The sequence below is a fragment of the Centroberyx affinis genome, unplaced genomic scaffold (assembly GCF_046629955.1).
Source record: "Centroberyx affinis isolate AG114_WGS23_722 - 3 ecotype Tasmania unplaced genomic scaffold, CSIRO-AGI_Caff_v1 ptg000584l_1, whole genome shotgun sequence".
NCBI classification, from domain to species: domain Eukaryota; kingdom Metazoa; phylum Chordata; class Actinopteri; order Beryciformes; family Berycidae; genus Centroberyx; species Centroberyx affinis.
Genome location: NW_027279224.1, coordinates 91,551 through 103,649, shown reverse-complemented (window position 1 = coordinate 103,649; position 12,099 = coordinate 91,551). Strand labels below are relative to the sequence as shown.

At 39.4% G+C, this 12,099-nt stretch overlaps 1 protein-coding gene across 1 annotated transcript in view; it reads right to left on the bottom strand.

Annotated features, from left to right (window-relative positions):
• LOC139643367 (transient receptor potential cation channel subfamily M member 1-like) overlaps positions 1–12,099 on the bottom strand; it is a 54,427-nt gene that overhangs the window by 12,046 nt on the left and 30,282 nt on the right. Inside the window, exons 15-25 of the mRNA XM_071518502.1 lie at positions 11,162–11,191; positions 10,621–10,913; positions 8,890–9,118; positions 8,083–8,214; positions 7,659–7,799; positions 6,639–6,767; positions 5,174–5,425; positions 3,722–3,914; positions 2,691–2,711; positions 1,480–1,624; positions 624–826 (exon numbers count right to left, since the gene is read on the bottom strand). Coding sequence (XP_071374603.1) covers positions 624–826; positions 1,480–1,624; positions 2,691–2,711; positions 3,722–3,914; positions 5,174–5,425; positions 6,639–6,767; positions 7,659–7,799; positions 8,083–8,214; positions 8,890–9,118; positions 10,621–10,913; positions 11,162–11,191 — 1,768 coding nt within the window. The remainder of the gene's footprint in view (positions 1–623; positions 827–1,479; positions 1,625–2,690; positions 2,712–3,721; positions 3,915–5,173; positions 5,426–6,638; positions 6,768–7,658; positions 7,800–8,082; positions 8,215–8,889; positions 9,119–10,620; positions 10,914–11,161; positions 11,192–12,099) is intronic.

Sequence of the window (12,099 nt, the reverse complement as noted above, 5' to 3'; positions counted from 1 at the left end):
ACCGTCCCGTAACCTAAAGGTCACAGGTTCCCTTCTGCACCCATCCACACACAGCCATGTGTCCTGCTGAAGTGTCCTTTAGCAAAACACTGAACTCCTAGCTGCTCATTGCAAGACACTCTGGGTAAGAGCATCAGCTAAATGGTTAAAATGGAAATATAACAAAATTAGTCACAGTTTTTGTTCACATTTTGAAGACTTAAGTGTATTGATCCCAACATTTGTAATTTGATTTGACTTGATTTGCTGATTTTAAAAACACATTAAACTTGAAGAAAAGTCTTGAGGATGTCATGGTTAAGTCTTAAGACTTTACTTTGTTGATGTTGTTTTTCAGTCTGAAAACCATCTAATGCAATGAATGTGTGAACCAAGATGGAAAATACATTCTGCTACATTCCTGGAAAGTGACTCATTTGGAAAGTTTCCTGATAATCCCTGACTTCCCCAGAGAATTTATCATATTCCCTGACTTCCCCTGTCTGGAATGCACCTCTTAGGATTCACTGACGTTCTAGAAATTCCATGACCAATCCTGACAACCAGTCTTCCTCCTCGCTCCACCCTGCTGCCCAGACTGCTCTTAAAACATGTCCAGAAAAAGCTCTTGAAACGGGTCTTACGGAGTCCGCGGTCTCTGTCGTCCTGTTCGCCCTCGTGTTTCCGTTTGCAGCGGCAGCAGAGACGCTTCAGGACGATGTAGATGTGGGGGAAGATGATGAGGGGGGGAGGAAGAATCGGACGGTCGTGGAAGGTCATGATCAGCTGGTACCGCTGGAATTTCCAAACCTGGTTGGAGATGGACTTCACCTCGAAGAAGGTGTTGCTGTTGAAGAATGAAAAGATGATGGATGTTTACTTTTTGGGCTTTTAACTTTAACTAACTATCCAGAGTGTGGCAATAAATGCAACAATAGAATAAAAGAAAACACATTTTCATACATTATTCATACAAATTCATACAAGAGAACAATCAAAAAGGGGCAGGGTTCAAAATTCTATGATGATATTATTGGTTGGAATTTCTATGTAAATGATGTAACCACCAAAAATGCCGAAAGAAAGGAAATTTGAATTACATTTTTTGGAATACATTGTTAAATAGGTGTATGTTAGAATATGGAAACTTTGCTAACAAGGTGAAAAAGTAATTTCTCACTTCACTTTGAATGTTGTAAATGTGAATATTTATAGTTTTCAAAAGAATGTAAAGGATTGCTGATAAATTAATAGGAATTAGGGGGTAAACGTGGACAAAAATATGTTCCAACTCTCCATTCAGCTCTTACTTCCTTTCCTAGTGTTTTGGAACTGAAGCTGATTCTACACCTGTAAATTGCTGTGGATGAGCATAAACTAAATGTCTAAACTGTAATGTGAATGTAAAAATGAGCTTGGAGAATCAGCTAAAATTTCTCTCTCTATCTCTCTTTAACTGAAAGGTTTAAGTTTTGCTTGAAAATGGAGACTGGGACTCACTTGAAGACAGCGATGAGTAAGTTGACCAGCAGGATGTTTGCCACCAGCAGGTAACAGGCCATGATGGCCGGGGTGAGCCAGGCTCCGGGGATACAGGGAGGGAGTTTCTTACCATCCTCATCGTACATGTTGTCCCCACAGGGTGCTGGAAACAAGGTTTTGCATCAGTTCATTCTGCAGTCCTTTTTTATCACGTATCAAGTATTTTTTTTGCTTATTTTGTTAGTTATATGCACATATAAAACACAGAAAGAAGAGGGAGAGAAAAGTGATTGTGCAGGTGAGCTACACAAAAAAAAACATCTCATCTCAAAAGAAACAATAAAGAAGTCCTTAAAGTTTTTGTTAGATTGTCCCATTGGTCACTTTAGCTGTTAGGTGATGAGAACATAAACTCCAAAATCATCCATGTGTCCCCGGTTGGAACTTTGGCTCTGGTGCTCCATGCTAACACTTTAGGCTGCTAGCGGTATCTCAAAAGTGAGAAAATGAGAAGCTGCTTTAAAGCTTAATGTGAGTAATCTTAAACAATATATGGCTACATCTGTCAGTTTTGTGTAGGAGATTGGTAAAAATTTACACAAAATATGCTTTAAAATAACGTTTTGAACTAGCAGAGACTGCTTTCCTCGTTTCCATAGGAAGTGAAGGTGGTGGGTGACGTGAGACTGTTCAGCTAAAAATCATTGGACAGCGGATGAATATGTGGTGCTCACCTGAAATAGTTCCAAAAATAAACCTGGCTACATCAAATTGAGTTAATGATATTTCATTTTTAAAAGTCATGAATCTACAGGCCATATTATAAAAACTACGAGCAACATTTTACTACAAAAAGTTAGTCTTCTAGATGATGCTAGCTGCCTACTACCACTCAACATAAAGTGTTGGCATGAAACCTGCTAAATGCTGAAGTGTTAACATACTATCACTCAATTGTATGCTAAAGTGTTAGCATGGAGCACCGATGACCTACCGGGGACGCATGGATGATTTTGGTGTTTCTGTCCTCATCACTGAATGGGGAAGTTGACCAATCTATCAAAACTTGGTGTATTCCTTTAACATGTAGATATGTGTAGAAGGAAGTAAGGGAATAATTTAACTAGCAAGTAAATGTCCAAGAGCGGTGGAGTTTAGTATTGTAATTGTAAATACACATTTTGAAAGCCCTTTTTTTTTAGTTTATACAGTATATGTGAGATACTTACGATTGATTTCCATTGCATAGACTATCCATCAACAGTCCAAGTCAAGCAGAAAAGTTTGAAGAGAAAAGAGACAGAAAATTGTACCACAAAAAGAACAACAACATAATAAACACCATCCAACACCAGTCAGCAAGGAGGAAGATGGCATCTCCACTTTATAAAAATAAAAAGAAGAAAAAGCTAAAAAAAAAAAATAAATAAAAATATCACTGGCTATTAATTGTTTTAATTTCACTCAAAGTTTTAACATCAGAACTGGAGTGTTTTCTATAATAATTTGTTCTCTGTTGTTTTCTGTGTTCATGCTGTATATTGTGTTAAGAGCTAGACTGTGAATCCATGCAGTCTTCTTCCACAGGTCAGAAACACATTTCATCTACTTCTAGCAGGCAGATGATCATCATAAAAGTCATATATATATATTTACACCTTCATATTTAAAAATGCTTTTAATTCATGTGTTATCACAATGACACACAAATGATTCAAACTGATTGAAAATTAATGATTAAAATTCAAATTTCATTCCTTTTTCCTTCCCCTGTTTTATTTAAACTCCTATTTTAATTTTATTGAATTATCTAAATAAGGATCAGTGAATGAATTTTGCAGGTCAGGAGAACAATGTCTTGTTTTACCCTTCAAATAAGCAATTTGATGATGTCATAGGAATACATGTTCCTTGATCTTGGGCATTCCAAAATAAAAAATCAACAGACAAAAAATACTGGAACATTTTAGGAAAATGTCTTCTTATGTAATTTTAGTGGAATTCCCTTTTAGAGTGATTTTGAACCAGAAACTGAACTGAAACGGTTTCATAAAGCTGCCAGCAGAGGACGCACTGCACACACACACATTCACACATCACAACACAATGCAATCAACATAATAGTCTGTCTGTGTGTGTGTCTGAGTGTGTGATGGGGGGGGTCATGGGGATTAAACCACAGAGATTCTCACTGGGACAGGAAGCGATCACGATATGAGGAAACGACTGACCGATCATCCGGGACAAACAGGAATCTTACTATGAATTCTAGTCTTACGGTCTATGGAGTCTGCAAACACCTCGCCGTAGATCATCCAGTAGGGCATGTAGAAGATGTTGCGGGCCAGACGCCATGTTGGCTCCTCGTCCGGGTGGAGGATGGCCTGCCGCGCCACGCCGAAGCTCATCAGCACCACCAGCATGATCACCACAAAGTACAGCATGTCGATCATCTGCAGAGAGACAGAGACACAGCAGGGTGCACATTAGATTTGACCAGTTTACAATAAAGCATCAATGTATTTATGTATCTATCCAGCGATGCAGTGGAAAACATAAAGGAGGATGAACTGTAATAATACTAATACTACTACTACTACTACTACTACTACTAATAATAATAATAGCTATATTTATACAGCACTTATCAAAAATGTTGAAAAGTTAACGTAAAAGTTAAAAATGCTTTACAGAGACAAGGAAGTAAAACAGACGGGATAAAATCAGGCGAAAGCACAGGACCGAAAATTACAAATAAAAGCTATTCGAACAATTCGAACAAAGCCAATAAAAGTCAATAAAACAATTACAACAAAGCTGAATAAATACAATATAAAAGAGGGTTTTAAGCATGACAGGTTTTAACTTTGACCTCCAGTCGGTGATCATCATGTGGCAAACAACCACCATAAAACCATAAAACCATAAAATCCATTACACTTTCTGAAAAGCACTAACTTATTATTTTTCCCTTCTAAGACTGAATCCTCATATAACTTACATCACTTTGATACTACTTGATCTATTTATCAGATCTATCAGAACTATATCATAGCTCTATCACCCAAATTCAAGTTTAAAATTCAACTGGGTTTGGTGGAATTAGCCTCTATTACATCCATGTATCTATATCTACAGTAGGCCAATGTAAACATCTATGTATCTATGTACTGTATCTCTATAGTGAGTCTATAGATACAGACCCCTAAGGGCCAAGTTAAACAGAATAAAAGCAAAAACATTAATATTAAGTTACACTACAAAGCTCATGATTGATTGACTGTGGATTGTTTTTTAGCTGACTATCTCATTATTGTTTTTATCAGACTATTTGATCGACTCTAGGCTTTGCAGTTGCGTCACAAGACTCCTATCAGCCATGTCTGACACCATCATGGAGGGCGATTTGACAACTAAAGTGTAAATCTGTAGCAAGCAGCTAGAAACAGAGAGCAGCTGAGTCAGCTTGTTGTGGTGTGGCTGTAGATCCATTCAGTAACGTTCTCAGTAAAAGTGAATGGTGTGATAAGGTGGATTTGTTTCCAAATGTAGGTTACTGTGACACAGTAAACTGTCTTGTCTTTAGCCCTAGTCTCTACTCCAAAACATGAAGAGTTGGAGCTTGAGAAGAGTCAGCTCAGTTAACCTGATGAAAAACAGACACACTGATGTTAGTGTGAACATGCTTCATGCGTCTGTACGTCCGTCCTACCATTTTGCCGATCATCATGACGTAGGGCCCCAGGTACTTGTTGACGCCGAAGATGTCCAGGACCCGGATGTACCAGAAGATGATGTCGACGCAGTAGATGACGCGGCCGTAGCCCATGTACGGCTCGTTCTGCAGCCGCAGCAGGAGCCCCATCAGGAAGACGGAGATGGCCACCAGGTCCGTGATGTTCCAGTACTCCTCCAGCCACACGTTGATCTTCTGCTTCAGCTTCCCCGGCTCCGACATCAGGATCTGAGGGCAGGAGGAGAGTCTCAGGCCAGCTTGCACACTTAAAAAGGATGGGTCAATCTTCGTCACATCCACGTGCGTCTGTTTGGTTAAGTTTATTTTATTTGTAAAGACACACTGAGAAGAAGACATTTAGTTTACAGATGTCACTGCACAGGATTTCTGGGTAATGAAGTCCTTCGAAATTTCCAGAATTCAAACATTTATCTCCCTCTGCCACTCCCTCTGTTACTTTAAAAAAAAAAACACTGAGGAGAGGAGGAGAAACTGGTTAGTAATTTGTGCATATGATGAACGATGAGCTCATAAAAACATCTCACTTCAAAACAAAAGAAAAAAGCAAACAAAAAATTCAAAATTATGCAAATAGACAGAAGACATAATTGCGTCATTCTTCAACATAATAAATTAATACCATCAGATACTGACACACCATCTGTTGTTATTGCCATATGTTAACAGCATACATTGTGTTGAACATTAATACAAATGTGTGTTGTCCCCAGTATGTCAGGACATATGGTCATATTAGTTTATGCTTAATCCATCCATGAGTCTGGTGTGGGCCACACACATTAGTGTCTCTCTTATTCTGTTAATCGCTTATTATCATTTGTTTTTTTTAATCTCGCTTTATTCTTTCATTAATTTGTATGCAGCTTAAAGCTCACAGTCCTCTTTAATGAATCCATTGTGCATCTTTCCTGCATTAGTACTGCAGACAGTTCTTTCCTGAACCTAAATAGTATATTGTTATCCAAAAATGCCTCTTCACCGAGTCTTAATTGACGTGACATTTTCCTATTTTAAAGCAGAGCAAAAACAAAACTTTAAACGATTGCATCTTTTTTACTCCAAATATAACTTTTACAGTGATTAAGATTCAGAAAACTGTTCTATAAAAAGCGTGCAAGTGCAGTTCTGCCCTTTTTGCACCAAACTTCATCTTGGGTATGAGTCTTGGATTTCCCTCTTCATTTTAATTTTGTTTCTAATTCCAAATGTCTTCTTTTGGCCATCAGGTGGAGAACAACAAGATCTCTCCGATGATATACTCTATAACGCTCATTTTCGGCCGAAATGTCACGCAAACCCTTGATAACTCCTGACGTCTGAAAAGAGCGTGAAACTTGATTCTCCTAGAGCCGAACAGCAGCCGGACCTGGGTAAACTTAAAGGAAGAAGTGACTTCAACAGTTTTAAATCTGTAGGCTACCTGTCTGACTTTCTCCAGTCCCAGAGTGATGATGTAAGAGATGACAATCCACTCCTGCAGCGAGGGCCAGCGCTCCATTTTGACCAGGATGATGTAGTTGTACAGCATCAGGTAGACCAGGTAGGAAATCTGACAAGGACAGAGGCAGCAATATGTTAAAGTCTCACATTTTTAATTTGTAATCTGTAATCCCAGTTCTGTTGCTGTCCAGTCTGTCCTATTTATTATAATTACCCAGCATCAGTGTAATCTTGCAGTACTCATAATGTAACTGTACAAGTTTTTGTACTTTACGCCACTTGAGGCTCAGGAATGACTGTATATTCATGCTGCACAGGGCTTAGAAGTTATTTAAAGGGGCATTAAGTAAAATCTTTACTGTCCCATAGCATAAATAGACCATAATATATCTGTGGATTGATAGGTTGTTCTTGTCCAGCTGCTGAGATTTATGGATTTTCAAACTCACTTTTCGGCCCGGACTCCTTTTCGGAACAAAAACTGGCCACCCATTGGAGTTTCAAGATTTCAGAATTTAATGTTAAATAAAAAAATATAAATGATAAATAAATGTGGTTTGCTGAAAAGCTACAAGGTGCTTTTTCATCATCAAATGTAACTTTGTACTTGACAAATAAAGTGATATTTCTCTCTCTGTCTCTTCTTCCTCTCACATATTCCTTTCTCCTTTTCTTCCTCTCACTCTTTCTGACATTATCACTTACTTGCGGTGATTTCTTAAAATTATTACCTTGAAATTATTTTTTGGATTATTATTTTTGTCTGTAACTATATGCCACTGCTGTCTTGGCCACGTCTCACTTGTCAAAAGAGGATCTTGGTCTGAACTGGACCAATTTAAAGTCACAATGAAATGTCATTTTGAGAACATCTTGCTTCTGTGAAGTTATGATATGGAAAATTAGCTAACAGGTTCATTTCACTGTGACTTTCAAAACCGGTAAATTGAGAAGTGGATCTGGAAGCGACAGTGTTTTTAATCATCAAATGTCTACTTGCAGTGTTGAACCAGAACTTGGTGAACGGGGTGTTGTAGAACTCATAGATCTTCTTCCCGATGGGAATCCTCCTCTTCTGCTTCTTGCTGTTTTCTTCTTCATCGCCCTTCTTAGATATGGCGTCAACATTAGAGACACCGTCCTGAAAATCAGTTAGTTACACAAACTGACTTAAAATAAACTTTTTCTGAGGCACTTTTCAATACTGAATGAACAAAAAAATCAATGAAAATGTCGGACATAAATTAAAAACAGAATCATATAAGAATAAAACAGGTAGCTACAGCCTTTATAAAACAAATGATATAGCCTGCCAATAAAAACCTGTTTTAAGAATTGGTTTAAAAGATGACAATTTTGCCCGTATATAAAATGAGAATTTCTGAATCTGCTGTTTCACTGCAGATGCTCGGCTGGTTCCGTACCTTGCTGGACTTGTTGTCGTCTTCCTTCTCTTTGCCCTCATCGTTCTCCTTGGAGGAATTATACGTCGCTTCGTCTCCGATCCGAAAATCCAAGAGGAGGATTGAAGGAGGAAAAATGATGCCTAAAATCACCTGGGGACAAGATGAACAGTCTTAATAAATAATCAGTAGAATCTCTATATATCTACGTTATGGATTTCCTTCTGCAGACCCTAACACTTCTCAAAACTGAGTTTAAAAAGTCTATAACACATCATACGAGATAAAGGACTCAAAAGTAGAAAACACCATCTAAAACAGTGGTTCTCAACGTGGGGTCCGGGGACCACCAGGGGTCCATGAGAGGGTTCCAGGGGGTCCCCAGTAAACTGATGAATTGTTAAACTTCAACATTATTTCATTTACAAGAAGTTAACACAAGTAGAGAATGTTTTGGTCATAGATTCACTGCAGATAGTCAAGGAATTCTGGACAAAATTATTTCTAACAATAAAAATATTCTCAGATTTGGGTCCGCTAGAAAAAATATAATCAAATGGAGGTCCATGGCCCTAATGTGTACTAAATTAGCGGTCCTTGATATGAAAAAGGTTGAGAATCACTGATCTAAAAGATGGTACCGATTTTGCCAGCCTGTGATTCTCATCAATTCACCGAAACGCAGGAACACCAAACAAACCAACAGAAAGGAACAAACACACAGAGCCCGAGCAGCTAATGAACAGATTCTCTCACTCGGACACATTTCCATCAGAGAGCGGAGCCTTCGCTGCAGTCGGCGTGACGCAGGACTGAGCGGTGACGCACCTTCAGGCCGTTGCTCTTGCCCATCCTCAGGCAGCCCATCCACATGTCGGTCAGCAGCATCTGGCTGCAGGTGTGAGCGATGAAGTCTCGGTGCTTGGCGGCCACGGCCAGCTTCAGACAGGTGGAGTTGCTCCAGTTCTTCAGTTCGTAGGTCAGCAGCTTCATGGCGACCTGCTCGTCGTGTTTGTACGACTGGTCCAACAGTTCGTACGCCAGCTGACCGAACTCCCTGCGGGGCGAAAGGAAACTAGGATGGTTAGATGTACAAATGGAGGGATTAGACTTCACTTCCTCATTCTGAGTCACGTCCCATATCTTCGTCCTCTGCTGCTCCAGTCTGCTCTTCCTGCCGCTCTCCTCACCTCTTATTCCCTTTCTCAGCACGTCTCCATAATACATGATCGTTCAAGGGTGACAGGAAAGTCTTGCTACCTCCACCAAAGTTGGAAGGAGATGTTTTCACCTGTCTGTCTGTCTGTCTGTCTGGCTGTCTGTCTGCAAGATTTCTCAAAAAGTAACAAACGGATTGGGCTGAAATTTGGTGGACAGATCTCTCTTGGTCCAAGGATCAGTTGATTCGATTTTTGTGGTGATCTGGATCTGATTATTGATTTTTTTGCCAAAACTATTATGCTGCGTTCATGTGCTGCTGGGAAAGTCTGACAACCGGGATTTCCAAGTCGGCTGCTAAACAGCGTTGCTTTCACATGCTATTTTGTCAGAAAATCAAACCTGGAAGAGAAACAATAAACATAAACCGTTACAGAGGCTGCAGTTTGAGAGTTGGAGAATTGTTCTGCATTGATGGAGGTTTTGGCCTCTATTAACAACCTTCTAGTTGTATCTGCTGTCAGGATGCTGTGACCTCTGACCCTTCCGTTCCTTAATACTACTTGACTTGACAGACAAGTTTTGCGGAAGGCACAGTCAATCTTGGCCAGCTCTGACCACCCACTCTTGGAGGAATTTGTTCTTCTCCCCTCTGGGCGGAGATACAGGTCCCCCAGGGTAAAAAGGTTTAAATTTTCCTTTGTTCCAAGTCCAATAAATGCGCTTAATTTGCACTAAACCTTGACTGCACTGCTCAGCAGCACTTTATTATGGCTACCATTCCAATGGTTTGATACTTTTAACGAACAGATAGATTTTTTGGTTGTTGTAACTGTTGTGATTAATGTCCCATGTCCTCTTGTATGTTGTGTTTGTGTTTTTGCCCTCTACTGCAAATCAAATTTCCCCTCGAGGGACAATAAAGATCTGAACTGAACTGAACTGAACTAGAGATATGACGATATATCAAAACTAAATATATCGCAATACAAAAATGTGACAATATGTATTGTGGGTTGTGGGAAAATCGTGATATTAGCTTCAGTCTATTCTGCTATAGTAATCACAAATGAGACGGAAATAAACATAATTCTGCACAGTCAGACTTTGCTGTCATTTAACTTTTATTTATTACATTGTTTTGTGGTTTTATCGAATCATGGACCCCATATCGCATATCGAATCATATGAGAAAAGCAGATCGTCCCATCCCTACTTCCTAGTGATTAACTCTAATGTTGCCCATGCAGGAACTGAAACTTCTTCTACTGTTTCCTCTCACACCACCTGCAGCTGGTCAGAACAGAGTAAACCATCAGCCAAGCTGTTCACAGTGTGAACGCACAGCAACTCAGTTACTTCTTCCAGTCTGTCCTACCTCTCCCAGCATGTGCCACTCACTTGGAGTTGTTCTCCAGGTCCTGGTAGATGTCGTCCACCAGCTCGCTCTGGGACGACTCGTGGGCCATGGCCTTGTAGAGCTTACAGGCCACCAGAGCCTTGGCCATGGCCTCCTCCCCCCGCTGCCACAGGAAGAGCGCCATCTTCTGGCGCTTCATCAGCACGGCCCACACCATCAGCTCGTGGAACGGGTACTGGAACCTGCTGACCTCGGGGTCGTCCACGTCGATGTCGATCTCCTCCTCTTTCTTCTTGTTCTTCTTGCCTTTACCCTTCGGACGCGGTTCGTCGTCCTGGAGGGAATTGATGGAGGAACATTAATGTGGTTCTTTCCAAATTGAAATCCACGGTTGGAAAACAGGAAAACCAACTCTTACGAAAAGACTGATAGCACAAAATTAAAACAAATAATGACAGTAGGTAACTTTAGTCCTTGAGATCCTTGAAATATTGAATAATGAACTTCAGTTACAGATTTTTTTCCAACATGGATATAATGCCTTTTTTTTGGAAATGAATTTGTAAATTATAAATTACATACCTCCATTCCAAGAAGTTTCAGAGCTTTAGGCTGCAAGAGAAAAAACAGAAAGATCAATTTACTAGTGGAGTTGCTTCACTCCAAAATACTCTGTAGTGTACAAATATCAGAACCACCTGATTCTTCCATGAACTAAACTGATCAGGCGAATCCAGGTAAAAGCTAGAACCCCATATAAATTTCACCTATTAAATACACTGCTACATTAATGAAAGGAATATATAAATGCAGGGGGAGAGACAGATTCACACTAGAAAGGCCGATGGATTTTGGGCGTCTAAGAGAAGGCCAACAAGCCATAAATTGAAGGGATAAATATAGTTATAACTACTATTTCCTTATGAGAATTTGGAAGTCTTGCAGCACTAGTTTCTACATAAAGTGGATCTGATAAAAATAACAGAGGACCATTTTTAAAGTTGAGATATTTCAGTTCTGAAATTCAAAACAGCCGTCAGCTGACACAACATTTTTATCATAATGGGGTTTGTAAATGCTTGATGTTTTTACTTTTTACTTTATATATGTGTATGATTGTGTTATTTTAAGATAGCTTTAATGGTTTGTCTTCTCTTAAAGTTTTTTTTATTCTTTAATGTCTTTTCTTTCTTTTATGCACTTGTTATGAAGCGCTTTGTAAACTGTGTTTTAAAAGTCGCTATACCAATAAAGTTTTACTTACTTACTAAAAAGGCCATCTGCCCTGTCTTTGCTGTCTCTCTCTACTGTGACTAATAAAGCAGAAATGCCAAAAAAAAGTTAGGAAGTCTTTCATCAGTACTTTTGAAGCCTTGAGAAACCAGACATGACATGGATTATACAGAAGTGGGTGTAAGGCTTTGTTATCGGTTGCTTATAATGTTGGTGATCAAAGAATTTAAACTTATTCTGTTGTTGCACTCGCTGTAAGTCACTGCATGATGAAAATCTAAAATGTA